The 27,053-nt window shown below is 41.2% G+C and overlaps 2 protein-coding genes across 2 annotated transcripts; both read right to left on the bottom strand.

Moving 5' to 3' along the window:
- Positions 1-1,159: 1,159 nt before the first annotated feature.
- On the bottom strand, positions 1,160-10,265 carry sh3glb1a (SH3-domain GRB2-like endophilin B1a). Its single transcript, XM_061713348.1, has 9 exons — positions 10,067-10,265; positions 9,580-9,721; positions 8,706-8,834; positions 7,339-7,472; positions 5,934-6,026; positions 3,729-3,818; positions 3,492-3,592; positions 2,827-3,061; positions 1,160-1,868 (listed from the first exon to the last, which is right to left on the bottom strand). The coding sequence occupies exons 1-9, from the start codon at positions 10,127-10,129 to the stop codon at positions 1,761-1,763; spliced, it is 1,095 nt and encodes a 364-aa protein (XP_061569332.1). The 5' UTR covers positions 10,130-10,265; the 3' UTR covers positions 1,160-1,760.
- A 2,364-nt stretch (positions 10,266-12,629) lies between these two features.
- Positions 12,630-22,331, bottom strand: LOC133423557 (crystallin J1B-like). The gene is made up of 10 exons (XM_061713773.1): positions 22,246-22,331; positions 21,622-21,688; positions 20,941-21,120; positions 18,900-18,998; positions 18,315-18,407; positions 18,081-18,237; positions 17,872-17,987; positions 14,951-15,028; positions 13,550-13,689; positions 12,630-12,986 (listed from the first exon to the last, which is right to left on the bottom strand). Exons 2-10 carry the CDS (start codon positions 21,686-21,688, stop codon positions 12,882-12,884), a joined length of 1,035 nt encoding a protein of 344 aa, XP_061569757.1. The 5' UTR covers positions 22,246-22,331; the 3' UTR covers positions 12,630-12,881.
- Between the last annotated feature and the right edge of the window lie 4,722 nt (positions 22,332-27,053).

Here is a 27,053-nt window from a genome sequence, read left to right as displayed (position 1 = left end):
AGGCAGTTTGCAAAACTCACTTCCTCTTATCCCTTCCTGCTTTTATGACAAGCAAAGGATGAGGCCCTCTCTCACAGGACTAACTGTTGAGTCAGGGTGAGCTTAATATAAATTGTGTAGATAACTGAAACCACATTTTTGAAAATCTCTCTCCTGCGGCCTGAGTGGGGCCGTTGTGACACATCGAGTCGCTCTTCTCCAAACTCAAAGAATGTCACTGATAATAGTTAATATCCAATAATGTTTTTGTTTCAAAGCCTCCAGAGCTGCAGCAGTATGTTTCTTAAATAGTTGTGGGAGTCACTGGTAAAGATCATGGAGATCCAGATGACACTTACCGGACAGACAGACACATTTTTAAAGGTGTAACACAATTACAGTAGGAGTCAATTTGATAAGGTTAGAATCTGCTCAGTATTCAACACTAAGAGAACAAGGATCCAAACTAGCTGTGAGAGGCCAGGACAGTTGGAGTCACACGTTAGTGCTATCAAAATTAATTTAAGGGATAACACAGAGAACTTAATACAAAAATGTAAATTTTCTCTTTTCAGTTGTATGTGTTTGAAATGATTATAGTGTTTTTGTATTTCTATTTCTCTGATATAAAATTGTTCAAGTAAAAACATTCAGATTCAACATGGCTGACACGTTTATCACTTATCCGATCGCGTTGCCTGTACTGCCCCCTAGTGGCTTCAACAAGTCAGTGCCCAACCTCACACATCTTAATGTGCATGAAATCACACACAATGCTTATTTTAATGCTTCTTATTGTGCATTTATTTTACAGTTGTATCGGTTTACACACAAAACAAAAAGCTGATGTATGATATATACTTATATCTCCCAGAATGGGTGCAATTTGAAATGCACATTCAGGGGAGTCAGACCAGTTAGTGATGTCATAAAAGGTGAAGGTCTTTACTTCCAGGGATTTTTCTTTTCAGTAAAAAGCAAGCAATTCAAAACAGAAATAAATACTGGGTGCATGTCTGAATAATACATCTTCAATGTAAATCACAGATAGTAGCTGTTTTCGGATTAAGTATTAAGCCAATGTGGGTAAAAAGCAGGACTTTAGATACAAGTTAAGTAGAAATACTGTTGCTGATGGAAGTGAGAAGTGTGATGGGCATCATGGTATCAGACGCAAGCGTTTCAGTCCAGTAAGGCTTTATATGAATAAAGCTGACACACAACACAAATTATACCGTTAAAATACAATTCATATTTAGGATAACCATAACAGCTACTGCTCCATGAGATTATCGCTTATAAAATAAGACTAAAAATAATCAGCATCACTCTCCACTTCCATCTGAAGTGCTTTTTCTTTCATTTTAACAAAATGTGCTTTCCATATCTCCGCTTTTAATAAAAAAAAAACAAAAGAAAACAACTTAATTTCACTGGAAGATGGGGGAGAAAAATAATCTAGGTCACCATCTGAGATATTTTGTAAACAAAATCCAATCCTTTAAAAAGACGTTCTGGCACATATTTCAGTTTGTACGGCATCAAACACAAAAGTATATTTTAGAAAGGTACTGCAAACAAATGGAGAAACGGGTCCATTTACATTCCCATCATGTGAATTTATTTATTCCAGCCCTACTGCAGGAGGGGCTCCTTACAAACTTACTCTAGAAGTGAAGTGAACAGAAAGCGAGGCTTGTCCCTGCAGTACGGCATAAATACGAGATGACAGCGGGGCACTCGGGCTGGAGCAGGAGTGGGGGTGGCGGCGCTCTCGCGGCTCAGTTGAGCAGCTCCAGGTAGGTGATTGGCACTTTACCCTTCTGGCTGCCCCGCTCCCCCATTAGCCAATCTGAATCCATGCCAGGTACATTGCTGACTGTGATGACCTGGAAAGACAGGGAGGAGGGGCAGTAACAGCCTGACGTGAATGAAAGGATCCAGATTCAGTTTGGTTTCACAGGATAAACTCTTTTAGCCACTGTAGCATTCAGCAGCTTTATATGCTGCATCTTCTAGTTGTGCTGAAAGTTAATGAGTTATCAAAAGTGACTCCACAGGTAAGTTGATATTCTCTGATTGATAAAATCTTTATGGAGGTAATGTTGGTTTGATTGTTGATCGAGAACAAGTTTATAATTGTTTTGAGCTTCCTGGGAAAGTCAGAGGTTTACGTTTTCTCTGAGCAGGCGGACACAAATGTAACATTTCCACAGGGGAAAAGCTAAATTTCTAGATTACCCATTATTATCAAAGTGCTTTACATCAACATTAAAAGCAGCAAGACACAATTAAACAGTAAATAACAAATAAAATTATAAGAAAAGAGGTAAAATAATAAAAAGCACAAGTCGTTTAAAAAGTAAGGGCAGTAGAGTCCAGTAGGTACACATTTCAATCTTACAATGGCAAGAATTACGTTTCTATACGGTCAAAACGTACAAAGACTGGGTCAAATACAGTATTACAAAAGTAATCTGTAACAATTTGTACGGTGAATTAAACCAATTTTATTTGATATGCTGCATCTTCTAGTTGTGCTGAAAGTTGATGAGTTATCAAAAGTAAATCCACAGGTAAATTGAGATTCTCTGACTGATAAAAGCTTCATGGATGAGGTAATGTTGGTTTAATTGTTGATCAAGAACAAGTTGATAATAGTTTTGAGCTTCCTGGGAAAGTCAGAGGTTTACGTTTCACTGAGCAGGCAGACACAAATTTAACATTTCCACAGAGGAAAAGTTACATTGGTAGATTACCCCTCGTAGCTCAGGAGATTCCTTTGTCAAAAGAAAAAGGTCTTTAAAAAACTGGAAACCAGAGGTAGTGGTAGAAGTGTATGCTCACCTCGTCAGCCAGCAGCGACAGCTCGCTGCTGCTGGCAGCGTCGTAGTCGTAGAGGACCCGAGCTTTGCGGCTGCCGTTGCAGCTCCGCAGTTCGCTGAACCCCCCCGATGCAGTCAGGCTGTTGCGGCCCCCCGACACGCTGGGCAGGGAGGCCGACACCGGGATGGTGGGGACAGAGATGCTGGCCCCGCCCGACACCGAAGACTGGTTGTTGTTGGAGAATGACGAGGGGAAACTGGTGGGAGGAGAGGAGATGATAAGCACAGGAAACTGCCGTCCACTCCAAAGTCAAGACGGGGGGTTTAGTCACCCAAGATGCAGGGAAATTGTATTATCTTAGGCATCGTTGTCAAGGGAAACTGACGTCTCTATGACTTCATTTGAGTCTGTCCCCATTATTCAAGAGAGTTATAAAGCTATTTCTACCCTCACGTGACATTTCTTAACCATCATCTTCATAGGAAGCATTTCCCGGCAGGGAAAGTTTGTTAAAACTTGTGAAATGTGACACAATGCAGGCTTTGTTTGGAAAGTGCTAAAGTGAGCACACAGTGGATTGTGTTATAAACTCGACAAACAGCTGGTGTATTTTCATACTCAAGGAAGACGTTTCTTGACCAAAAAAATGTTGAAATTAAAATGAAAAGCCAGCTGTGAGTTATTACCTGCCAAGTTGCTTCTGGAGATCCACCATATACTGGTAACACTGTGCGTAGTAAGTATTCTGGGCCTCCACAAAGTCGTTCAGACAGCGCAGGTGATGTGCCTGAACATTAAAAAGAAAATAAAAAGGGAGCAGGTCAGGGGCATTGCAGCCAAATATGAATAAATCTAAATATAACAGTTCAACGACAGCAGCGACTTGACATACTACAAGGTGATCTGTTGAACTTTGCACATACGTGTGTGCTGCCGACGCCCTCCAGCAGCAGGCGGGTGATCTCTGCCTGCCGGTCAAACTCGCTCTGGGTCATCCGCAGCTCCTGCTCTGCCTGAAGAAACATTTCAAACAATTAACCACAATATACGGCTAACGATTCAGCTTCCTAAGGAGCAAAACAAAAGGGTTTATCTTGTTTAAATAGGGCTTAAAGAAACACGAAGGACCGGGTTTGGGTGGTAATAACATGCCAGTACTTGAATAGCATTTTGTGCAAAATCTGTTTTAGTTATATAATATTTCTGATATAAATATGATATTTCTCATTCTTTAAAATATTTAGATTAAAAATGCTCAATTTCAACTGAAATTCCCAGCATACAATCAGCTGATCCAAATGCTGCTTTGTATTAAAACAAAAATAGAAATAATTCAGTTTCAAGAGTAAGGCTTGTACATCAACATAATCTAATGTTCGTCGCTCAAAATCAGGAATGTTGGATTTAAAAAGATGTGAAGTTTGAGTTTGATGGATTGGATGTTTAAAAGGAAAAAAAAAAAAAAAAAAAATAGGAAAAGGAGACTGGACAATTGAACATGACATATCTGTCATGGGGGGGATTTCCTTTTCCACGTTCAGAGCCAGAGGATTCAGTAGGAGACCTGCTGGAATAATAGTTTGTTGGGCCTTGTGAAAACGTCCAATAAACATTTGGACAATGGCCTCGCTGGTTGCACCCTCTACAGCCTGCACACAGCACTTGCACCATTTGGCTCCTGTCAGCGTTGACCTCAAGGATCCAGCGTTTTCCGTGAGGTACGGCGGTATGTGTCACGGGGATGACTGAGGAGGGGATGGACGGCAGCTGCTGACACTATTAGCAGAGGGGTTTGGTGTGTGTTTGTGTTCAAATCAAACATGGCTCCGACATTCCACTCACCTCCGTCACTTCCTCTGTTCACATCTGCGGCTTTGCGTTTTAAAAAACAGTGACACATGAAGTTAGAGCTACAGCTGCTGCACAGCCACAACACAACAACCTTGTTCTGTGTTTGTGTGGAAGCGAGACGGCGACATGCTTTGACAAAACCACACTGTAGCAGGTAGAGGGACTGTTTGACACATGCGGCACATAAAACAACCGTCAATATTCAGCCTGCATGAAACAAAACTATTGAAATGCGAAACAGCATCTTAAGAGAAAAACAACACACTCCTTGTGCAACAGAACTGCTCACACTAAACATTTTCCTCTTTATGGTAATGTTTCCTAAACATTGTTTGCAGAGATTAAAGCAAAGACCCGTTACCACCACACCTACAAACAAATCTGCCCGTGTCTTGAGCGAGAAACGACCTGCTGGTATTTGTGAGCTGCAACTCGGTGTCACTTAGGGCGATGCTGAGCTTGCACACAAACCTGACAAGTTCAAAGCCACGGATACGTGCAGATGCAAGCATCTCACAGGGAGCATGTCAAACTGCCAGGTAACGCCAGCCCATACTTAAGAGACACGACTAATCCATTTTAACCATCTCCACAGTGGCTTTGCTGAAAGATTTTTGCCTTTAATGAGCTTTTAACAGAGTCTTAGGTCACAAGAGAAAACTAGAATACAGTTTCAGCTGAAAAAAAAAAAGCATCTTACTACTTACAGGGTCCTTTTATTACAATTTAAATGCAAGTCATCATCATGACAAATTATTCACAAGAAAAACTGAGCTGAATAAAAAAAAACATTTACTGGAACTCAGAAATGACAAACGATTGTTGTTTAATCACTAAAACTACTGATGATGTTTCTTTTAACATGACAGTTCAAATCTGAACAATCGGTGAAAAAAGAACACCAGCTCAAAAGAGGAAAATTTTAAGAAGAGTTGAACAACATGGCGAGAAACCAATTGTTCAGAAAAAAGGAACTATAAACTTCCCATGATTGCACATGTGATTCAATGCAGGTCACAAGAGAAAAAATAAAAAAAGACTTCATATTGTGTAACTTAAGTGTCAGTCGTGACTGCACACGACAACACAACAGGATAGACCCTGAGAGCTGTTTTTGCCCCTTGAACAGACATTTCTTAAGAGAGTTAACTAAAGACGGTTATTGATAAGAATTTGAATAACCGATAATAAAAAATAAAAAAAAACACAGGACAAAAAGCCAAAGTCCAGTTTTAGCACTGATAATAACGCGTAGGTGTTTCTCTGCATGAACTCACTGCTGCTCTGGCATCAGGCATCCGGGCTTTCTTCACCCTGGTTTTGGCTGCGTCCAGATCCAGGCGTTTGACCTGCAGCAGCTTCCGCTCTTTCTGAACACAAATCACAACATGTTCACATCCTCACATATAGATTACTTGTCTCTAAACTCAATATAATCTCATGTGTCAGTGTGTGTGGCTCATTCTTGCTTTCATCAGGCCTTTTATTATACAGTATATTGAGGTTAAACTGGTTATTAAAAAGGTATTGAGGTGCCAGTTAAATCAGACATTCAGAGGACAGGTAGAGTTATATACAGAGGCTTTCAAAAGTATTCACATTCATTACTCAGGTAGAAGTATAGATACTAGAGTTTAAAAATACTCCTGTAGAAGTTGAAGTATCAAGTTTTTTACCCAAGTAAAAGTATAAAAGTACTGGTTTCAAAACTACTTAAAGTATAAAAGTAAAAGTAATGTAAGGGGGAAAAAAGCCATTAAGGACAAAAGCCATTGAAAATGAATGCATCTTAGTATAATGCAAATACATTAAAGAACCATATATGTGTACTATTGAGCATTAACATGTGTTTCAGAGAGCAGGAGATATGATGACTAGTTGCCTATAAGTATTGTAATGGTGCAAAAAGTCAAACTTCAGAGGCATGTTATCATTTATCCTAACCTTTATTGGAATGTACATCCAAGTTTAGTTGCAGGAATCTGAGGGAACGGATGTAAGAACAAAACTGGACAAGAACATCTGAAACAACCACAACCAAATTCACTCTATCCGGATGGAGCAATTTAACTGGATAGTTTTTTTTTAAAGGCCGAAATGAAATAGAGTAACGAGGCTGTTTTTAAAATGTAAGGAGTAAAAAGTACAGATAATTGCGTGAAAATGTAAGGAGTAAAAGTAAAAAGTCGTCTGAAAAATAAATACTCCAGTGAAGTATAGGTAACCAAAATTTCTACTTAAGTAAGGTAACGAAGTATTTGTACTTTGTTACTTGACACCTCTGGTTATATAACAGTATGCATTGGTCAGGTACCCATGTCGACTGAACAGCCTTAACTGGACCAAGAAGAGTTTTCCAACATGATCTAAAAACAGGAGGATAAACAGCCCTTTCAATAATTAGTTGCAAAGATTTTCTAACCATCAGAATATTTCAGAGAGAAAGAATCTTCTTCATTACACCCTCTGAAATCACCCTGCCTTCATTTCACATCTGACAAATTTGTGAAAGAATTTCTACACATGTGACAAGAATTAAATGCTTCACGGCCATTTTAACTCAATGAAGCACAGTGTCCTGGGCTTCCTGATATGTCTCGCTAATGCTGTGAATTAGTTGTACATGAGCAGTCCAGTAAAGGTCAAACGGCTTCAGCACTTGTAGCCCACAGTCCAACTCACCAGGATGGTTTTGAAGTCACCCTCTAAGAAGTTTCGGAAAGGTGTGAGGAAGTTGATGGCAGAGCTCTGGATGAACTCCCGCTCTGCCCCACCAATCTGCTTCTGCGTCTCGCCGCATTTTATCAGAGCATTTCCTGTAATAGCCAGCACAGGAACTCAAGCTCATGTCCAGCAGAACACTGGACACAAGACTGCACAATGTGGAAAAACCTGAATACTTCAGTCTGTAAGACACAAAGACTGGAAACCAAATTACAGGAACTTGTTTTTTTTTTTTTTACTTGCAGATCAGATACTAGATGTTAGGTAACTATAATAATCAGAATAAATGTTTTATTTGGGGGGGTGGGGGCTGGGTACAAAAAGTTATTACACATAAACAACTGCTAAAAATCCTAAATTCACAAAATCTGGCAGAAAAATTAAATGTTTCCACATGGATACTTATCATTGTTTTGACACAAATAAGGACCTGTCAGCAGACAGATTTTATCATAACTAACCATGACAGGGGGCTGTGGTTTGATATGAAAACAGTCCTTGGAAACTGCAGACAAGTCCGGACCCTTAGACTGTAATTACAAAAACGACTGACTCACTGCTCTTTTTGTGAGTCTCAGATATGCATCAATGGAGAAAAACAGACTGTTGTGAACTAACTTATCTCAAAAAGAGGAGAAATCAGTGGTAGTTGCTAGGCAACAAATTCAATATAATAAACTATATTAGGCTGGGTGTTGAGCTTTAAGGATAGCCTGAGATAAGAAAGGATTTCATCATTTCTGCTTTCAGCTTCAATCAAAACAGTTTTTTTCTGAGGCTGTCTTAGCTCCAAACCCAAGATGCCACTACGCATTGTTTCTTGTTTTCCAAAATAAAAATAGAAAACGCGAGGTTTGTTTATGTAAAGAACAGCAGGGTGGATTCTTGCTGTGAAATTGGGCTTTGTAAAAACAAAATAATAGTCAGGAAAAACTCCTCTCAGACCTGATGAATAAGATGGCCAAGACAGACAATGGAACTGGGTGTAAGTGATGGTTAAAATAATGAGCTGATTCAAAAGCTTTTACCCAGTTTTACAAGTCTTTGACTCAGACCGCTGGAATGCAAACCTACCACTTTATACATGCTTACCCTAAAACAAGACTTTAACGCAAGTTAAGGAGCTTTCAACCTTCTGCTTGGCTGTTTAAACTGGAGATCCTTGCAGCGGATGATTATTGTTTGCCAAACACCTACTCTGATCTGCAGAAGCAGAATCTCACCGGCCATCTTGTCGATTTCCAGATACAAATCAGCAAAAAGAACAACTGTCATGAACCCACAGTCAAGGTTTGGCAGAGGTGTCATCCGCATGTGGCACTCACCATAAGCAGTTCCAGGACCAAACTCATTTCCTGACTCAATCATGGACTGGCCCAGCAACTCGTGGTTGTTCATCCGTGTGGGGGCCTTTTTCTCCAGTTTCTCGTACACAAATTCTTCTAGTCTGGTATCTGAAGATTACAACAAGAAAACTCAATTACAAAGTCATAAGATCACTGTGAGGGAGCCAAACCTGGCGAGCGACCTCAGTACTGTCAGTCCGAGTCAGCTCCAAACAGGGTTGCCTTAATGTTCAAAAAGTGACAGATTTCTCTGCTTGTTATAGCTTCATTTGTTTCACATAAACAACATCACAAGAAATAAGAGTGACTCCCACATGCAGGTCATGTACAGTGTGCTCCATGTTAAAAGTAAAAGTATAACATGTCTTGAGACTGTTGCACAAGGCCGCGACCGCCAGATGGTCCGTCTGTGTTTGTTTGTGCGTGTGCTGCGAGTCAGGCTGGAGCAATAAAGCATCACGGTGTGAACGGAGGACACACAGCTGAGCTCACACACTTCACAGACACCCTACCTAAACAAGTATGTCAAACACCATCTCAGGGACGTTAGGGCTCTCTGGATCCGTTACATTGCTCATCAGGTGGTGACAGTAAACCATGTAAACACGCTCTTAAACTCCACAACCAATCAATATAATGACACAGACGTGATTTATTATCAAATACCTGGTTGATTAAAAGAAGGGACTGTTAAAAACGACTAATATTTTGATTCTAGCAGACATATTTGGAGCTTATTATTATAATCTAGTCATCATGACTCCTAAAGAAAGATGATCAATGCATGTGGCACTAGTTTTAGGGGCAGGACTAGGACTGTGGTTCCAGTGTGGGTCTGTAAAGATCATCATACTTGGGTTGGGCTGTAGCAAGACCTCAGTCTGCTTCATGATCCTCTCCGTCCATTGCTTGGTGTTTTCAGCTCTTCCCAGCAGATTCTCCAGATGAGCATCTAGCTCAGTCTTCTCAGCCTGGCCGAACTTCTCCTCTGTAAACTGATAAACAAGACATCAGTTATTGTTCTTTTACAGTTACAGTTATTGGGTTTACTTGGCTCAATTGTGTGATCGCAGTCATAAAGCGATCACATCATTGAGCATAGCACCATAGCATTAAGGCTGATTTATGGTTCTGCGTCACACCGACGCGTAACCTACGGCGTAGGTACGCGGCGACGCGCACCATACGTTGCGCGTCGCCGCGTACCCTACCCCGTAGGCTACACCGTCGATTTAACGCAGAACCATAAATCAGGCTTGAGCGACCACGGAAACGTTAGCACATTAGCACGGAGCTAACGCGTCAGCCCCCAGCCGCGTTAACACGGTTATAAAACTTACTTGCACCGCGCGGGTAAAGAAGGTACCGGCGTCCGCGGCGAGCCGCTTAACGTTAAAGTCCATGGCACAGCGGTGGAAAGGCACTCCTGGGGGGAACAACGGGACAGCCGCTCGCTCAGACTGCTGCCATCTCTACAGAAAATGTCATTGAAGCTACTTTTTTGTGAAGAGATCCACCCAGCTGTTGATCCACACAAAGGGCGAATGCTACAAGATAGTTCCCCCCGCTTTCTGCGCATGCGTATTATACTTAACCACCACGGCTGAAATACAATATATTAAGACAAAATTTATATAATTATTAATATTAAAACTGGCTTTCATATGACAATAACACAATGTAATCGTGAGTGGAACTTCATACCAACTGAGATTAGAAAACAATCAAATTATTCTTCTTTTACATTTTATTTTAAAAAGTGGTTAATTAGTGGTCAAGGCTGTCAACATTCAATTTTAGTGCTTAATCTTCCTGGCTTGCTGACCTGCCTGTCGGTGTTTGTCTGATTTCACCTGTCATGTTGCCTATTAGTTTGTCTAGTTATAATGTTGCTTTTTGTGCATGGCTTTTTATTCTGTGTTTAGTGCTTTTGTCTTGTTTGTTTTTGGCCTGTTAGTGTGTTATTGTGTCTTGTGTTATTAATGTTGATGTTACTGTTGCCGCTTCATGTTGTTTCTGTTTTCGTTTGTAGCAATTGTCTGTTGTTGAGTTTATGTTAACCTGTGTGTGTATGTATTTTAGCTTAGTTTCTTACCTTTTAATCTTTATTCTGATGTAGCTTTTTTATTCGGAAATGTTTTATTGATTGTATCTTAATATTTTTTCTTTTAGGATGACTATTTTACACCAGTCCAGGGACAGCAGATGCAAAATAGCCTTTTTGGCACATTTTACATTTGTTTAAATGTGTTATTAATGTGCATTGTCCCTGTTATCTAAACCTTTAAATAAATACATAAATAATGTATTGTACGTGAGAATCTAGAAATGATCAAAGGGTAAATAAAACAACGCTAAATATTTTGCACGGTAGATCAAACGAAGGCGGAAGTTGCTTGAGGGTGTGTATCTTTATCCCAATGCTTCATTTCGTTGCATTCACGTCACGCGGAAATATCAGAGTCACATTATGAGCGCACAGTCAATAATTATGAACGCAATTGATCAAGATGTGTAGGACAAGTAGAGATAAATCAATTATTATTCTTTAACTAGCAGCACGAGGATACAGGCAGATAGACATTTAAACCCACATAAACACATGCACAGCCTACTGCATGCATATGGTATTACAACCTACCACCTTAAACACCACGTATTAAGAGGCATTTGGACAGAACACAGTCAACACCAAGGCTCCATGCCAGTCAGTCAGTGTGCTTGTTTGAGCTCTGCATTGTTCAGCTGGTTTGCATGTCTCACTAAAACCCTTTTCTTTTCACCTCTCAGCGAGCATACCACTGATCTCTCAATTTAAAGTTTAGAGCTGTGGGTGGTTTTTATTTTTTCAAGCAGAGTATAAACTCCAAATATAAACCCAACCCAACTCCCATATCATCATCATCCACATGGTGGCAACGTTTTTTTGTTTTTACTGTATTTATTTATTTTGATTCATTTCATATAGAATAGGAGGGAAATAGTTAGAGTCTATTCACTTACAATAACTGGATAATTTTATTCAAAGCAGTCACGGTTGGACTCAAAAGTTTTTAATTAAACACAGCGCTGTTTGTGAGATTTACACAGACATTTCTTTGATAAGTAGTCCTACTACCTCATCCTCAAAACAATCTCTCACTCGGCAGCCTTCTTTGAATGTGTCTCAATGATGCTGATGGGGGGGGGGGGTCACTCTTTGGGTCTGGATTTAATTATGCCAGACTGAGCCTTCTACCTGCTGTGTGGGAGGAACTCAGAGGGAGAAATCAAATGACTTCCTCTCCGTCAGCTTCAACTTTAAACACTGACTCAGAGATATCTTCTTCCAGAGTTGTGTCCCTGCACGTCAATTTGGCCACACAAACGAAACTGGGTTTTTCCCCGTACCACAAAGCTTCCTTTTTATGACCACCGTAAAAGCAACACTAATTTGCAGGACGATATGGAACTATATGTCACAGTTTTAGCTTTAAACTACTTTCCATTTATCGGCAAGTTGGCTGCAAAAGAGACAAAGTATCCTACTCGCTTAACGTTCATGACCAAGATATGTCGACACTAGGCAGACTTTGGCAACGCTTGTGTTTGGCAACCGTTCAGAAGTGTTGGGGCGGATGCTTCAAGCATGTGAATTTAGAAATCAGCAGTTTTGGAAAAGCTGCGGGGCAGGACAGCTCCTGTGAGGGAGGAGTAGGCCGAGGGCTCTGGCTGTTCCAGTAATAAATCCGCAGGTCACTGCTCTTTCACTTCACAATTACAGAAAGTACTCTGAGGAATAAAGAGACAGAAACCTACTGCGACGTGACATCCCGGAAAACTCAGTTCATGATCCGAGATGTTTTCTGAGAACAGGCATCCCAGCTACTCAACGACACAGGAAAGAAGTTCACAGCTTAAAATGTTGGAAACAGAAGTTTTTAATTCAAAAAAATATGTTGCACAGACTTTCACTTTACTACAAGATGAATCTTTGGCAGAGCAATTGGATTCAAGTTTCATCCAGTACAAGACTTGAGAACGAAACTGTCATTGACGGCTGTGTCAAACTACACCTGGAAGTTCGGAAAGTCTACAAAGATTGCTCTGAAATGTATTTCTATACACTCCCTTTACTGATCAAACAAACATATATGGGGCAAAATTTAAACTAATTTATGCATTTTGACTTTTTTTGACAATGTTCTCGGCCAGCTCCAACAGCAGAGGGTCTCTGAGCGTGCTCTTCCTCCAGGACTCTGGGATCCCCTGCAGGCCGGCCTGAAACACACCGAGGTAACAGTCGTAAGCATCAAGAAGGCACTGAGTTCCCAGAATATCCAAGCTCCCTGTCAAACCCATCAAAGGCGATCCAAAACTATGAACAATATACAACAATTCTACATTTTCACAAGCTTCTCTCTGAACCCTGCAGAAAGTGAGGACAGTCTGACGGCCGTAAACAATCTATGTGCTCCCGTCGGTGTTGTACGCTGTGGCCTGCTGGCCGGGGCCACCGTGGCGTGGGTGGTGTTCCACCTGCACCAGTCCAAGTGCTTAAGCGGTGTGACAGATGTACGAGGCAAACTTAATGTCTTCCCCTGCTCTGGCCTGATCATTTTTGTCATCGGTCATTTCGTGTTAACACAAGCCAAGGTAAGCCGGGGTAACCGTCCAGGCCCGACAACAAAACAAAAAATAAAAAGGACGGTCCTTTTCCCAGTGAAGTACTCGTATAAGAGCAGTCCATAAAGAAACACTTATGCTCAACCAGGAAAATCAGGTTTTTCCGGACGGCTTTCAGAAGAGCGACTGAGCCTGATATCCACATTCCCGTACTATACCTGGGCCCCAAAACAAGCTCCTATGAAGGAGGCCCGGCTGGCGGTGCATCCCCCGCAGCGCATCGTGTCCCTGACGGCTTCATCCAGCTGGCTCAGCGTCAGGACCGCGTGGAGCGCTCCCTGGAGGGCACCGGGCAGAGCTGCACACAGAGACAGACCCACGATGAAGAAATACAACGTAAATGGAGCCTGGAGCGATACAGTGGTGAGAAAAAAGTATGTGAACTCTATAGAGTTAAATACTTTTCTACACTACTTAGCTATAAAATATGATCTGATCTTTATATATTTTTAAGTGTTTCTTTTTTATTGAATATCTCTGGAAACCTAAGCTCTGAGCTCTGACTGGCCCTCCCAGAAAGACGGGTTTTCTTTTTCTGAGACCGTTCTGTGGTGGGTTTACTTGCAATGTCCTGCTGCGTCAGCCAGGTTATACCAGACATGATCTTGTGGGGCATTTTGGTAAACTTGGAAATTCATTTCCCCCTTGCGGTTATGAACAAGCCCAAATCGAGAAGCTTCCTCCACCATTCACTTATTTGATAAGATGTACTCTTGTTTTTTTGTAACATAAGTGCTGCAGAGTGTATCTCCTGACCATTTCAATTAAACCCAGATGGACGTTTTCCCAGCAGCCTTGCAGATTGCTGCAGTGCCAAGACGCCTGCTTGCTCACCGACTTCCATATGCTACATTCAACATTTTATCCAACCGTGGACGGATGGATGCCTAAACTTTTACAAACTACCCTGTGTGCCTGATAACTTCATGCAGATCAACCGCTCTCATATGTCTGGTGAGACATGGTTCACAACAACTTAAAATAGTTTTGTGTCTTTTGTCAATCAAAGTAGCTCTAAACTACACGTGCAAACTCATTTCATTAACCAGGTGTGTTGACTCCTGACTCCAATTAGTTGTTGTTGGTGTAATTAGTCTGTGTTGTTCACTTATTTAATACCTCAAGCACTGTGAACGTGTAATGTGGTCGATAAAAACACATCATTATAATTGTTTGTGTTTTGTTCCTGCTTATAAACATTGCATTTGTCTTATTACTTGTAGTTAGATGAAGATCAGATCATATTTTATGTCAAATAAATGCAGAAAAGTCATCAATACCAGTGTATACCGCTATCATCCTAACCAAAGATATTTAGCAATTCCACGTGTTTTTATATCGTCATTAACGAGGACTTCAGCAGATCTGAGAGAGGAAATTCTTTACATCTTATAGTTTGTAAAAGCCGAGACAGTCAACTCAGCAGGAAAGGCAAAATGAAAAGGAAGAGGGAGGGAGACCATTAGAGATCAAAGCGTGGAGGATCCACTAACGGATATGCCGTCAGGGAGAGTGGAGAGGCACTGCCAAGTCAACAGACCTGAGTCCCGCTGGCTTACCTCATGTGTTAGTGAACACAGCAGGTATGAGCTGATGGGATGCCTTGGATAAGTTTTCCTTCACCTGGCTGAGATGTGCTTTGATGAGACACGGGAAAAGAAAGATAAGATCGTTATTATTTCATTGATCCGTCACCTGAGCCTATAAGCTGGCTGCTGCAACACAGATTTCTTCTTCTTTCTCTTTATTTTAGCTATTTTTAATGGTGAAAGACTAATTAACTACTTTATTTAAAGATAATAACTTTCTATCCATGGTATTTATCCTCCTTGTGCTCTTTGAAAGATAGAATGAGAGGAAAGAGGGGAACAAATTAGCGTCTGCAAACGAAGCATCAGAGCGTGCAGCATTCTGACACCGAGCCCACCCCGCTGAACGGCCTGCAGCCACGGGCCTGCTCATTAACGTCATCTCAGCTCCCTGAAATTAAACTTTGAGTCCTGATTGGATAATTGTTACGGCTCATTTCACAAGAGCGTCCAAGGTTTCCCAACCAAGGACATCATTACTGTGCTTCATCTCGTTTCCTGTCTCCATCTCCACCATCTCCACCATCATCACGCGGCAAGACAGGAATTTAGCTGGAAAGGTTTGAAATGCTCAAAATCACAGGTGTTTTGCAAAAGTAATTAAAAAAAACACACACACATTGGAGGGTGGTGAATGCAACTCCTCTTTTTGATCAAGTAAATTGCTTTGCAAGTGAACATTTTGATTACGGGTAAGTTCTGACAATATTTTAATTATTTATTCAACAAGTGCAACATAAAAGCAAACCTGAAGACATACCGAAGCCTTTGTATTTAATTATTTACTGACTAACGTTGATGTGCAACAGGGGGTTTCATTTCAGGACTCTGGGTGGGTTTAGGAAATTCAAGAGAAAGCAAAGCACATTTTATGGACTTTGGCCAAATAATAGAAAAACTGAACCAAACCAGCTGTTCTAGAGTTAGAAGCTGGGGGGCCGAAAAGGGGAGTAAAGGAGACAGATTGTAGGAGCCCATGAAGATGATGAAATGATAAGATGTTTTATTTTCAATGTCCTTGTAACAATAACTTTTTTTGTTTTGGAACCCCCCTCTGCCCCCCCCCACCTATTTATGTAAAATGGTCCAGTCTGACTGGGTCAGGTAGCGCACAGGCGGTTTGTCCCAGACAGTATTCAGAGTGTTCAATACCTGTCATGTTGTTCTTCTTTCATAAATATGGTAAAAATAGTCAAAGATACCATTAAAATGCATGATTGTATGTAAATTAGCATAAAGAAACTTCAGCGCTGCGTTGGGGGACCTGTAAAGATTCTTTTCATGGGGCCCAAAATCCCTAGCGGCGCCCCTGGTTAGAAGAGAAGTAATATCTCCCGTTTATAACTTCATATTTAGTCTTGGATCACATGTAAAACAAGGACATACCCTCCTCCTGCAAGGCCAAAGCTATTCATTTATTCGACTTCTTTTTAATTCTTATTAACTCGGCCTGATGTGCATTTAGTAATTGTTGGTGCGATAGCAAAGCTGAGCGTGAACCAGAACACTTTCAGTCGGGGCCACAGGTGTTCAGCCTGGAGCGGACCAGGTATCAAGGGTTGAGGGAACGGAGCAGAATATTTCATGAATTAGATTCACTTCAAGGGACACGTCCCTGAGAGGAGAGAACATGAAGACAGATAAGATGCAGAAGTAGACACCGAAGAGCTAACACAGCTATGGAGGTGAGGAAGAGAGGAGTGTTAGATGAAGTTAATGCAGCTCTTCACATTTTATCTTTCTTAAGGTTCAGCAGAAGCTATGTCACAACGGTTAGTGGGCACGTTGAGATACGAGGGTTATGCTTTAAATCAAAATAAGTCCATCAGTGTATGATCTTCGGTTTTTCTTTAGACGTAATTCTTTGACGGTGAAAATAAAAATGAAAATGAAGTTAAAGGGGACCTATAATGGCATCTAATACCTATTTTAAACAGGCCTCGAATGTCTTAAAAACAAGCTTTTGATTGTTTTTGCTAAATAAATTAGAAATTCAGCCTCTGAGCCATGTGTTTATCTTCCCATTCTCTAACCTCATTATCTATGAGGGATTCTGAGTGGGCGGGGCTATGATAATGAGGCCTGTGCTGATTGGCTGCCTGAATGACGTGATACACCGCTATGAAAAAATGGCGGAAGCTCCGGCCGGCGGATTTAGTTGTTGTTGTTCTGGCCAGAGTTAGTTGTGGGCGTGGTTTCACGTATCGCGCCCGTCGTTACGTAACGACAGGAGCAGAATCTGAACGGCTCGTAGATCCACATCACACTGAACGGCTCATCCGGGCGGCTGTACAGACACTGCAGAATTTGGTTGCTTTCCTCCTTCTCTGAGTTTGCAGGGTGAGGGGAGACCACTTTATATATGTTAAAGCAAGAGAAAACCTGTTTTTCATAATAGGTCCCCTTTAAATAAGACCTCAGATTAAAGACATCTGCTCACACTCACATGTTGCGAAACAACTGTCATATACTATATAACTCATGATTCTGCTCCATCCATCCCATAACAGAGGGCTCACCACAGCAGAGCTTTGTGTCCTGCACACAGAGTTGATCTGCAGGGTGCTTCCATGTACCTTAATGTGCCATAACTCTGTTTTGAAGAAGGCCAAACCAATTCTAGGTGAACGTAAGCACTTTGCAGCAAAACCGAGGACGTTTATTTCAAATTTTACAGTGAAAGACACATTGTTTGTGTTTCCAACACATAAAAGACTCAGGATGCTTGCAGTGCCTGAGGAGAGGGCTAATCTGGGATTATAACTCTGTCGCTAGAAGTAGTTTTATTCAGTTTGAGTCCTCCATGAAATCTAATTTATTGATAGCAGATTGAAACTGTTAAGTATTTCCGTTTATGTTGAAATGAATGAGCGTTTACAGTAAAGCCTTACCAACGACGGCCCTGTCCAGATCCTGAGGGTTCTGTCTCTGCGGGTCACTCAGCTGAGCCAGAACTGCATCCAGAGCTTTGGGATCGGGACCATTCAGGATGAAATGCTCTAGAAGTCTGATGTCACACGTATATATGAAGTCAAATAGGCAGACAGAGATTCAAGACTTCATTCTTGGGTGATGTCTACGCCCGTCACTGCCCCCTCACCTTGCTGCGGCCAGAGTCACGGCCACACACATGTCGTTGTTCTGGGTGACGCGTACGGCTGCTTCCACTTTCTCCAGCATCTCAGGTCTCCCGGCGAACATGGCCACGACTGGAGCGAGCTTCGTGACACCATCCATCTGACAGTCCACGTCACACCCTCAAAAACAAACATCCATAGTGATTACAGCATGAAAACTGCACCGACTTCGTGCAACTGCGGCCTTCAATCGTTACCAGTTTCTTCTCTGCCAGCATCAACATTTCTCATAAACGCCTTCAGGCTCCCGTTCCTCCAAGGGCCGTCAATGGGGAGGACGGCTTTGGGACCTAAATATTGCATCAAGGAGTTGTTTTATAGTGGGATAAGCAGTCGATGCATAGATAAAAGGAACAGAAACAGAGCTCTTTGTTTGTTCATGATGGATTTCACTGTCTACCAGGAGGCAGCTCTTGTTATCCTATTTCAAGACATAAAGCTGTGTGCAGTTTACTGGACCCAAAGGTGTGCTGTGCTGTTATGGCAATTTACTGCAGCTCTGCATTTCATGTGACAGCTTGACAGTAAAAAAAAAAAAAAGAAATAAAAGCAAATATTCAAAGTGCTGGATGGCAACCAAGCGCAGGGAAGTCCTGAATGGGACATTATCACGGAGAGGAACTGTCCCACAACATTACACACGGTGTGTATCAGACGGTAACAGAGTCTGGCACATCATTTATGGGCTGAAAAGTTAGTCATTAACATGTATGAAAATCACAATATTGAGCATTTTGTTTGCTGAAGCTGACATTTATGCAACAGCTGAACAGGAACAGTACCTCCTTTCTTCCTGTAAGGATCGTTGAGGGGCAGATCGTACACGGTCCCCGCTCCAAAGAACTTGTAGAAGCGCTCGGTCAAGTCCTTCACATCCACATCTGTCCAAACATGTGACACCGTATTGTTAGAAAGGAAGCCGGCTGCATGTCCAGAAGAGCAAGACAGGACCGTTAACATATATACATTAGTGGCTACCCATGTAGCTTCAACCTTCAGCCTTTTAAGGGGGCTTTTTTAAGGGTGAAAGGTCATCTTAAGGTGTTATGCCATCCAACAGTCTCTCAGACAAACTGCTGCTAAATGGAAACTGTTAAGTTCTCCTAGAAATGGGGTCTCCAGTCAATTAAAAAGGGGCAAGGCTCCCTAGCATCAACATATCCAGAGGTATCAAGTAATGAAGTACAAATACCTTACTTAAGTAGAAATTTTGGTTATCTATACTTCACATTATTTCTCAGACGACTTTTTACTTTTACTCCTTACATTTTCACATAATTATCTGTACTTTTTACTCCTTACATTTTAAAAACAGCCTCGTTACTCTATTTCATTTGGGCCTTTAAATAAAAACTATCCAGTTAAATTGCTCCATCCGGATAGAGTGAATTTGGTTGTGGTTGTTTTAGATGTTCTTGTCCAGTTTTGTTCTTACATCAGATTCCTGCAACTAAACTTGGATGTACATTCCAATAAAGGTTAGGATAAATGATAACATGACTCTGAAGTTTGACTTTTTGGACCATTACAATACTTATAGGTAACTAGTCATCATATCTTCTGCTCTCTGAAACACATGTTAATGCTCAATAGTACACATATATGCTTCTTTAATATATTTGCATTATACTAAGATGCATATATTTTCAATGGCTTTTGTCCTTAATGGCTTTTTTCCCCCTTACATTACTTTTACTTTTATACTTTAAGTAGTTTTGAAACCAGTACTTTTATACTTTTACTTGAGTAAAAAACTTGAGTTGATACTTCAACTTCAACAGGAGTATTTTTAAACTCTAGTATATATACTTCTACCTGAGTAATGAATGTGAATACTTTTGACACCTCTGAACATATCATCCCATAGTAAAGACCGGTGGAGGTGGCATCATGATTTGGGCTTGCTTCACTACTTCAGGGCCTAAGCCACTTGCACTAGAGCAGGAAATTAATTCTCAATTTTATCAAAGTGCTCTGCAGGATGATGTCTGCCAACTGAAGTTTAACTGTTTAGCAGTTAAAGTCCATCGTCTGGAGTGGCCAAGGTAGAGCCCAGACCTTTACCCCGTAGAGATGCTGGGGAAGCGTTCATACCAGACATCTCAGCGCGTCTGAGGTGAAGCGGTTTCCTTAAGACTGAATCATCAAAGAGTCCTGCTTCTGCAAGTAAAGCCTGCCTGAGGTCACTGCTGTCAAAGGAGGTTCAGACAGCTTGGTATGTCTAGTTTTTCCATCAGCGCTGTGGATATTTAACGTGTATGCGTGAGAACCTGTGTGTCTGAAATAGATAAATACATTAAAAAAAGGAACATAACATAACCTGACTTTACTTTGACTAGGAAAGTTCAGATTTAAAGGGAGGCTGTGACATCACAGACCCAGAGCAGAGCAGTTTAATCCGACTTTACCATCTTTTTCTCCACCCAGTTACACATTATGTTCAAAACTGTAGGATAGCTATCTTTAAACGGCATGCTCTGTTGAAGATAGCTGTGGAGTGGACCGGAGTGGCTGACTACACCCCTAAAACCAACTGTTATGAACAGGGATAAAATAAAAACATGCTGAAAACTGAGCTTTTTTGGGGATACTTTGTGAAAAAAACAACAACATAACATTCTTTAACAGTTGATATGGTTTCTAAGCGTTAGATGAGCCTGTGGCTCACGATTAAAAAGTAATTTCTCTAGTTGAATTAGTTTAGTTAAACTACCTCTGATCACCCCATAATAATAATGCAACCTTGCCAACACAGCAGGAGCTCTTATAGCACGGCGTCGCATGAACACATGGCTGCTTGCTCGTCTGGGTGAAGTCCAGTACCTCCACACCGACTCAGTGACTCCAGCAGGACGTACGCCTGGTCTCCATAGCAGGTCTGCTCCCCTGTTGTCCTGCGGTAAAAAGGATTCGCTGACTGAGGCCGAAACTCCGGACGGGGCTCCAGATCGGCGAGAACTTCTTTCAGTCTGTCTGGGTTGTAAATCCAGTGCATGGGCTGGGCTGGGGTTCATGCACGAGCACAAAAACAGAGTCAAAGGCAGCAAAAAAAAAAATTCCATCCTGGAATGTGAATACATTTGAAGGTTTAAACCTAAAAAGTCTTTGATATGATGATCAAGTACCCCCTTTAGTTGTGTTATGACATGGTGCATTAAGACAAACATGTGGTAGTGAATGTGTGTCTTGGCTTCTTGGTCTCTGTTTATCAGTGCAGCTGCTGTGTGCACCCGTGTGCTTTATCAGTATGTACAGATGTTTGCAATAGATATGTTTGCTGGTTAAAAACAACACCAAGCCTTTAAAAATATATTTAACTACAAAAGGGGGTTTGTATATTAATATATTACCTCTTCAGTATGAAATGTGATGTATATACAGCAAATAGCATCTGTAAAAGCTACTAAATGTGCAGCTGATATGAGATCTGGAAGTGGAGCGTGATACCTGCTGTACTATGAACCCGGCTAGTTTTTATTAGATAATAAATGCGGTCCATCTCACCTGCTGCATCTGCCACCGCTGCCCCGATGATGGCCCCGACGGCCCTGTCAGCCGCGCTCAAGGCCATCTGTGCTCATTTCATTAACAACAAGGACAAATATGAGGGTTTCGTACGACATTTAAAACGTGATGGTAAAAAGAATTGTTGCCTGAAATGAACTTTGCTAATTTACAAAGTAGAAACATGGTTGAAAAAGTGACTTAAAAGAAAAAAAAAGTTTTCAGGGACGAATGCAACTGGAAAACACGGACGTAATTGTCTTTACTTTATTTTTCTATGTCATTTATCTACATTTTGCCATTTTTAAATATTAATTTAAATTTCCTTTCGTGTAATTTAGCTTGTTGTCTTACAGGTTCTGTGAGAGGAACACAATCAGGTTGATTGTGAACCTTTACAACAAAAAATTGACGAGCATATATAAAATAAAAGCATACTGTTGATTTTTATATTTGAAGTCTTTTATAGTCACATCTCTGTGAACTTTGTCATTCACCATTTTGTTATATTTTCAGAAAGTTCAAAAGCATATTGTTTCATTTGTTACCACTGAAGTTCTTGAAAGATAAATCTAAATCATAAGTGGAATGTAATAAAAAGGATAAAAACGTCTGCATCCTCACCTTGAAGGACAGTCCTCTTTCAGATCACCGCTTCAAGTGTTGCTGTTGCTACAGTCTTCTGCTGGGGGCTGGTGTGTGGGTGGGGGTGTAAGGGTGGGGGTGTGGGTGGAGGTGTAAGGGTGGGGGCACCGCCTATCTGTGATAAGCACAGCCAATGGGAACAGCTGAGAAACTGTTCCATAATCCAGACGGAGTTTTATCAAAGATCATGACGTCAAATTCACACATTTCATCCTAAACAAAAAGGCTTCTATAGTTAAAGGAGACCTATTATGGCATCTAATACCTATTTTAAACAGGCCTTGAATGTCTTAAAAACAAGCTTTTGATTATTTTTGCTAAATAAATTAGAAATTCAGCCTCTGAGCCATGTCTTTATCGTCCTCTTCTCTAACCTCATTCTCTATGCGGGATTCTGAGTGGGCGGGGCTATGATAATGAGGCTCTGTGCTGATTGGCTGCCTGAATGACGTGATACACCGCTACGAAAAAATGGCGGAAGCGCCGGCCGATGGAGTTAGTTGTGGGCGTGGTTTCACACATCCTATTGCCAACCTATGTAAATCGCATTTTCGTTACGTAACGACGGGAGCAGAATCTGAACGGCTCGTAGAAGCCACATAACACTGGATGGCTCATACGGGCGGCTGTACAGACACTGCAGAATTTGGTTGCTTTCCTCCTTCTCTGAGTTGGCAGGCTGAGGGGAGACCACTTTATATATGTTAAAGCAAGAGAAAACGTGTTTTTTATAATAGATCCCCTTTAAAGTGAGGGGTTTGTCGGCATTAACGTAGGACTTGTTTGACAAACCGAGTTTATAAGTGATCATTAAAAAAAATGAATCGTTAGATTCTTTAATAACAGCTCATCCTGTCGTGTGTGAAAATTTAATGTCAATAGTTCTTATAATTACAGAGCTATTTCACTTAGACTCGTAAAAGTCCAATTTATCGCCGATGAAAGTCAGACTGAATTTACACTTCGTTCGCAGGTTATTTCTCAAATGATTTCGCTCAATTAAGTGAGACTTGAGTCCGCTGGTGAAATCGGTTGATCAATAAATCAGCCGGGTCCGACTTCTTGAGACAAGGAGTCTGAATTTCAGGGAACTAATTGTCAGTATATTTTAGTTTAGATGACAAATAAGAGGTGAAAAGAGAAGAAAAGTTGTCCAAGTTGTTGAAAAGTCTCCAATCACATATAATCCTGCGTGTTTGATTCCAGATTAGTTTTGATAAAACTAAGAAACGTTTATGCAAATGCATAAAAAGCACAAACACTTGGGTTCATTTGCACTTAATGAACTGGACTTCATCACCAGAAGGAATGTTTTTACATGCTGTAATGACACTCAGAGGCTGGTCATTTTGATTTGTCATGCTCCCTGTATATCTCCCACTGGAGTGCCTCTGTCCTGACTCTTCCCGGGCAGACCTCCCCCCACGAACCCAACTCCACTGAAACCTTGCTAATTCTGGCCAGTCACCATTTACCCCAGCCTCTCATGGGTATCCCAGGCCATTGATTTTTCCTCTGGCCTTCTAAAACAGCAAAACAGAGTGCTGAGCGTAAGAACAGACGATCGATGGCAGTTAGAAAACAACGAACAAAAGCTGCAAAGGTCACCTGCAGAGCTACTTCTGGATTACGGCCGCAGACTTCACTCAGAGCGTGTACTGCATTTATAACCGCATGTGTACCGAAGAGCGATCACACGTAATGATCAAAATCTGATAAACCCAACTGAAAATGCGATTATAGAAATGAGGGAACAAGTAAGGGCTGTACCATGACTGCATACGTCACTCAAAATGACAAGATCAGATTAAGCTACAGGTAAATCTTCGTATGACAAATCTGCAGGAAACGCACGGCCTCTTCTTTCTCCGGTGGGAAGATAACATGCCCTTCACGCGGAGATGAAAGAGCTGCACAAATAGATCAGCCACTCTCGCCGGATCAAGTGACACAATGAGCAGATTGAGCCTCTATAAATTACAGTCTCGCAGAAATGCAAGATGATATTGTGGTGAGGCCTGCGTGTGCAGAGGGGCCGAGGGCGGCGGGGGCCGGAGCACTCTGTTGCTCAGAGCCCAAACCTGCAGGGTAACAAACGTTTAAGGGACAGGAGGTGAACGCTGACCTGGACATCTGTGGCTGCAGAGTAACGCTATCACATAACTGCTGATTTATTTATCTATTTTGTCAGGATGTCAGAATCAATATGGCTATTGTACACGTTTGTTCCAAATTTGCCTCATCACAGCATTGTAGCTCCCACTGTATCCCTCCTGCTGATGCAACCTAGCATCTCCATGCACCAACTCTAACTTCTGACAAGCAGGTGGTCTTAGGCGGCTCTCACATTGACTAGTCCGGATTTCCAACCTGACACACCTCTTCGGCCCCGGATGATTGAATCATTTTGGGATAGTTTGATGATTTTTTGTGTGTCTATCTCTCACATCCACTGTTGTGTTACTGAATCTGGCTTTGCTAAGTACATTTTTGTTGGATATTTCTCAATTAGAACCTCTGCTAAACTTGTAAAAATGTCTAAAATCAATATTTTGCAAATATAATACATACCGGTACACATTAACATTTTGGGGGAGGAATATACCGTATGCAGGCCCTTATGGTCGGAGACTGTTGAAGATACAACTGCAGAATATACCAGAGCCTATTTACAGAGAGCCATTTCATTCTCAGGACTTGTGGATACCCAGGGAGTACTTGTGAGATGGTCCAAAATTAATTATAGATTGAGTTATGAGTTATGAGTCAATAGAGCCGTGATCCTAAAAATAAACTTTACACGGGCATAGATTTTTCTTTTCTTTCAATTTGCATTGTATTATCATCGTAGGGGGTTAAAACTAATGATACGGTTCAGATTGGAGATTTTCTACATTTCACATTTGGAGAAGGGCATTTTAAATGTACGTGGCAGAATTTGAGTTAAGTTGGCCTATTAACAGACTGATCAGAGCTCATTCCCATGCATGATTTCAACATAATTTCACTTTGCAATCCTTGTTAGATTGCAAAGGAAAATATAACCCCCCCAAGGTGTCCCTTTGCCAGAGAGCGGACGCTTTCATATGCAGCTCTGCTGTCTTCAAGGCCACCAGACTCACCACACATCAGTGATTTTACTTTGATGGCGATGCGGGTCTACTGCAGTCTCGACTGCTTAGTTCATGTTTAATGCTGTGGGTGTTGCTTTAGGGCTACACCGATGCTTTTATAAAGCAAAGTAGAGGTAATGGTTAATGAATAAGTCCATCAAGGAAGATGAACTAATGCATATCCTCATGTCATCTTTCATAGTTGCACTTGATGAGGCCTTTATTGCGCTTGTATTTCCTAAAAAGCAATGGATTTTACAATACCAAACAGGAACAATGACTGGTTAATCTTTGTTTTTGTGCTTCCTCCAGTTGACAACATTCACGCCTTATAGCTGATTCTAGCTTGAACATGTGCAGCTCATGCAAAGATGTGTCATTAGTGTGTTTTTTTCCTTCTATTGCTCTAAAGTAATTACATACTGTTTAGTTTAGCGCTGTGATGACTGCAAAGCCAATGTAAAAATACCAATGAAAATGAAAATCAAATCAAATGAAATCAAAATGGCAGGACATTGTCATATTCTGTCCATTTAATTAATATGCAAGAAAGAAATTACAACGTGATTCGTATTGTTATTCCACCCACCAGCTGACTGTTACATTACTTCAGCTTTTCTAATTTCAGTAAAACTACAACCACTGAAAAAGTCACTCAGAGAGCCTTCTGAACCTTTTTCTTTTTCAGGATGCACTAATTTATATTAAACACCATAAAAATGAAATCAGCCCACAAGTTTTCAAACTTTTAAATCTTCCTCCAGCTGGTAGACCAACAGTAAACACGTCAGCATGAACGAGGAATCTGAGAGCTGTTGACAATGTTCCACCTGAATCAGACGGGAACTGTGCATGAGACGAACACATAAGCCACTGTGATGTAATACTGTTTTGTCTTTGGATGACATTTTGAATCCTCTACCTTTCAGTATTTGGCTATTTCCATCTCCAGCCTTAAAGGAGCTTGAGGCCGGATTGTGGCAAGATTCGGATTGTGGCAAGATTTATGAAAAAAATCCGTATACATTTTAAGTTTTCTAGTAATAATGTCAGATGAAGCGTTCCAAACCCAAACGAATGAGCCCTCTAGCGTATCTCTCCGTTGCCTTGAACAGGCTGTGTGCTGCAAAATGTGCTGCAATTCGGTCTCGAATTTCCGGCGCTGGGCTGTGGATGTGACGTCACATGACGCTGCATGTGCGTTCTCCCTGTTCTCCCGTGCCGGTGTTGTGCCAAAAAGTTATTGCCTGCCAGAATCTGATTTCGCCCCTGAAAATGGGTCTTTTTACCTGCCAAAAATTGATTGAAGGTCAAATACAGTTAATGAACGGTTGTTTCTACCTAAATATGATTTGATCTCGTTCTTGAGCTTCATAATATAAACACTAGATCTCACAGGATTGCTTTTAACTCTTTTAAAGGACCATTACAACACAAAATAGGCATTTTCACCTGCCAAAAATTGATTGAAGACCAAATACAGTTCATGAAAAGTTGTTTTTGCCTAAATATGACTTGATCTCATTCTTGAGCTTCATTATCTAAAAATCTGATGTTTTAGCACTATCGTTCAACGGGCTGCTGTGCGCGCTCCCGCGGCCAGAAATCAGAAGAAATCAGATTCTGGCAGGCAATCACTTTTTGGCACAACACCGGCTTCACTGTTGGCTGCAG

This window comes from Cololabis saira, chromosome 22, assembly GCF_033807715.1.
Source record: "Cololabis saira isolate AMF1-May2022 chromosome 22, fColSai1.1, whole genome shotgun sequence".
NCBI lineage: Eukaryota > Metazoa > Chordata > Actinopteri > Beloniformes > Belonidae > Cololabis > Cololabis saira.
The sequence above is the reverse complement of the archived record's forward strand: the minus strand, read 5'-3'. Positions and strand labels throughout refer to the sequence as shown.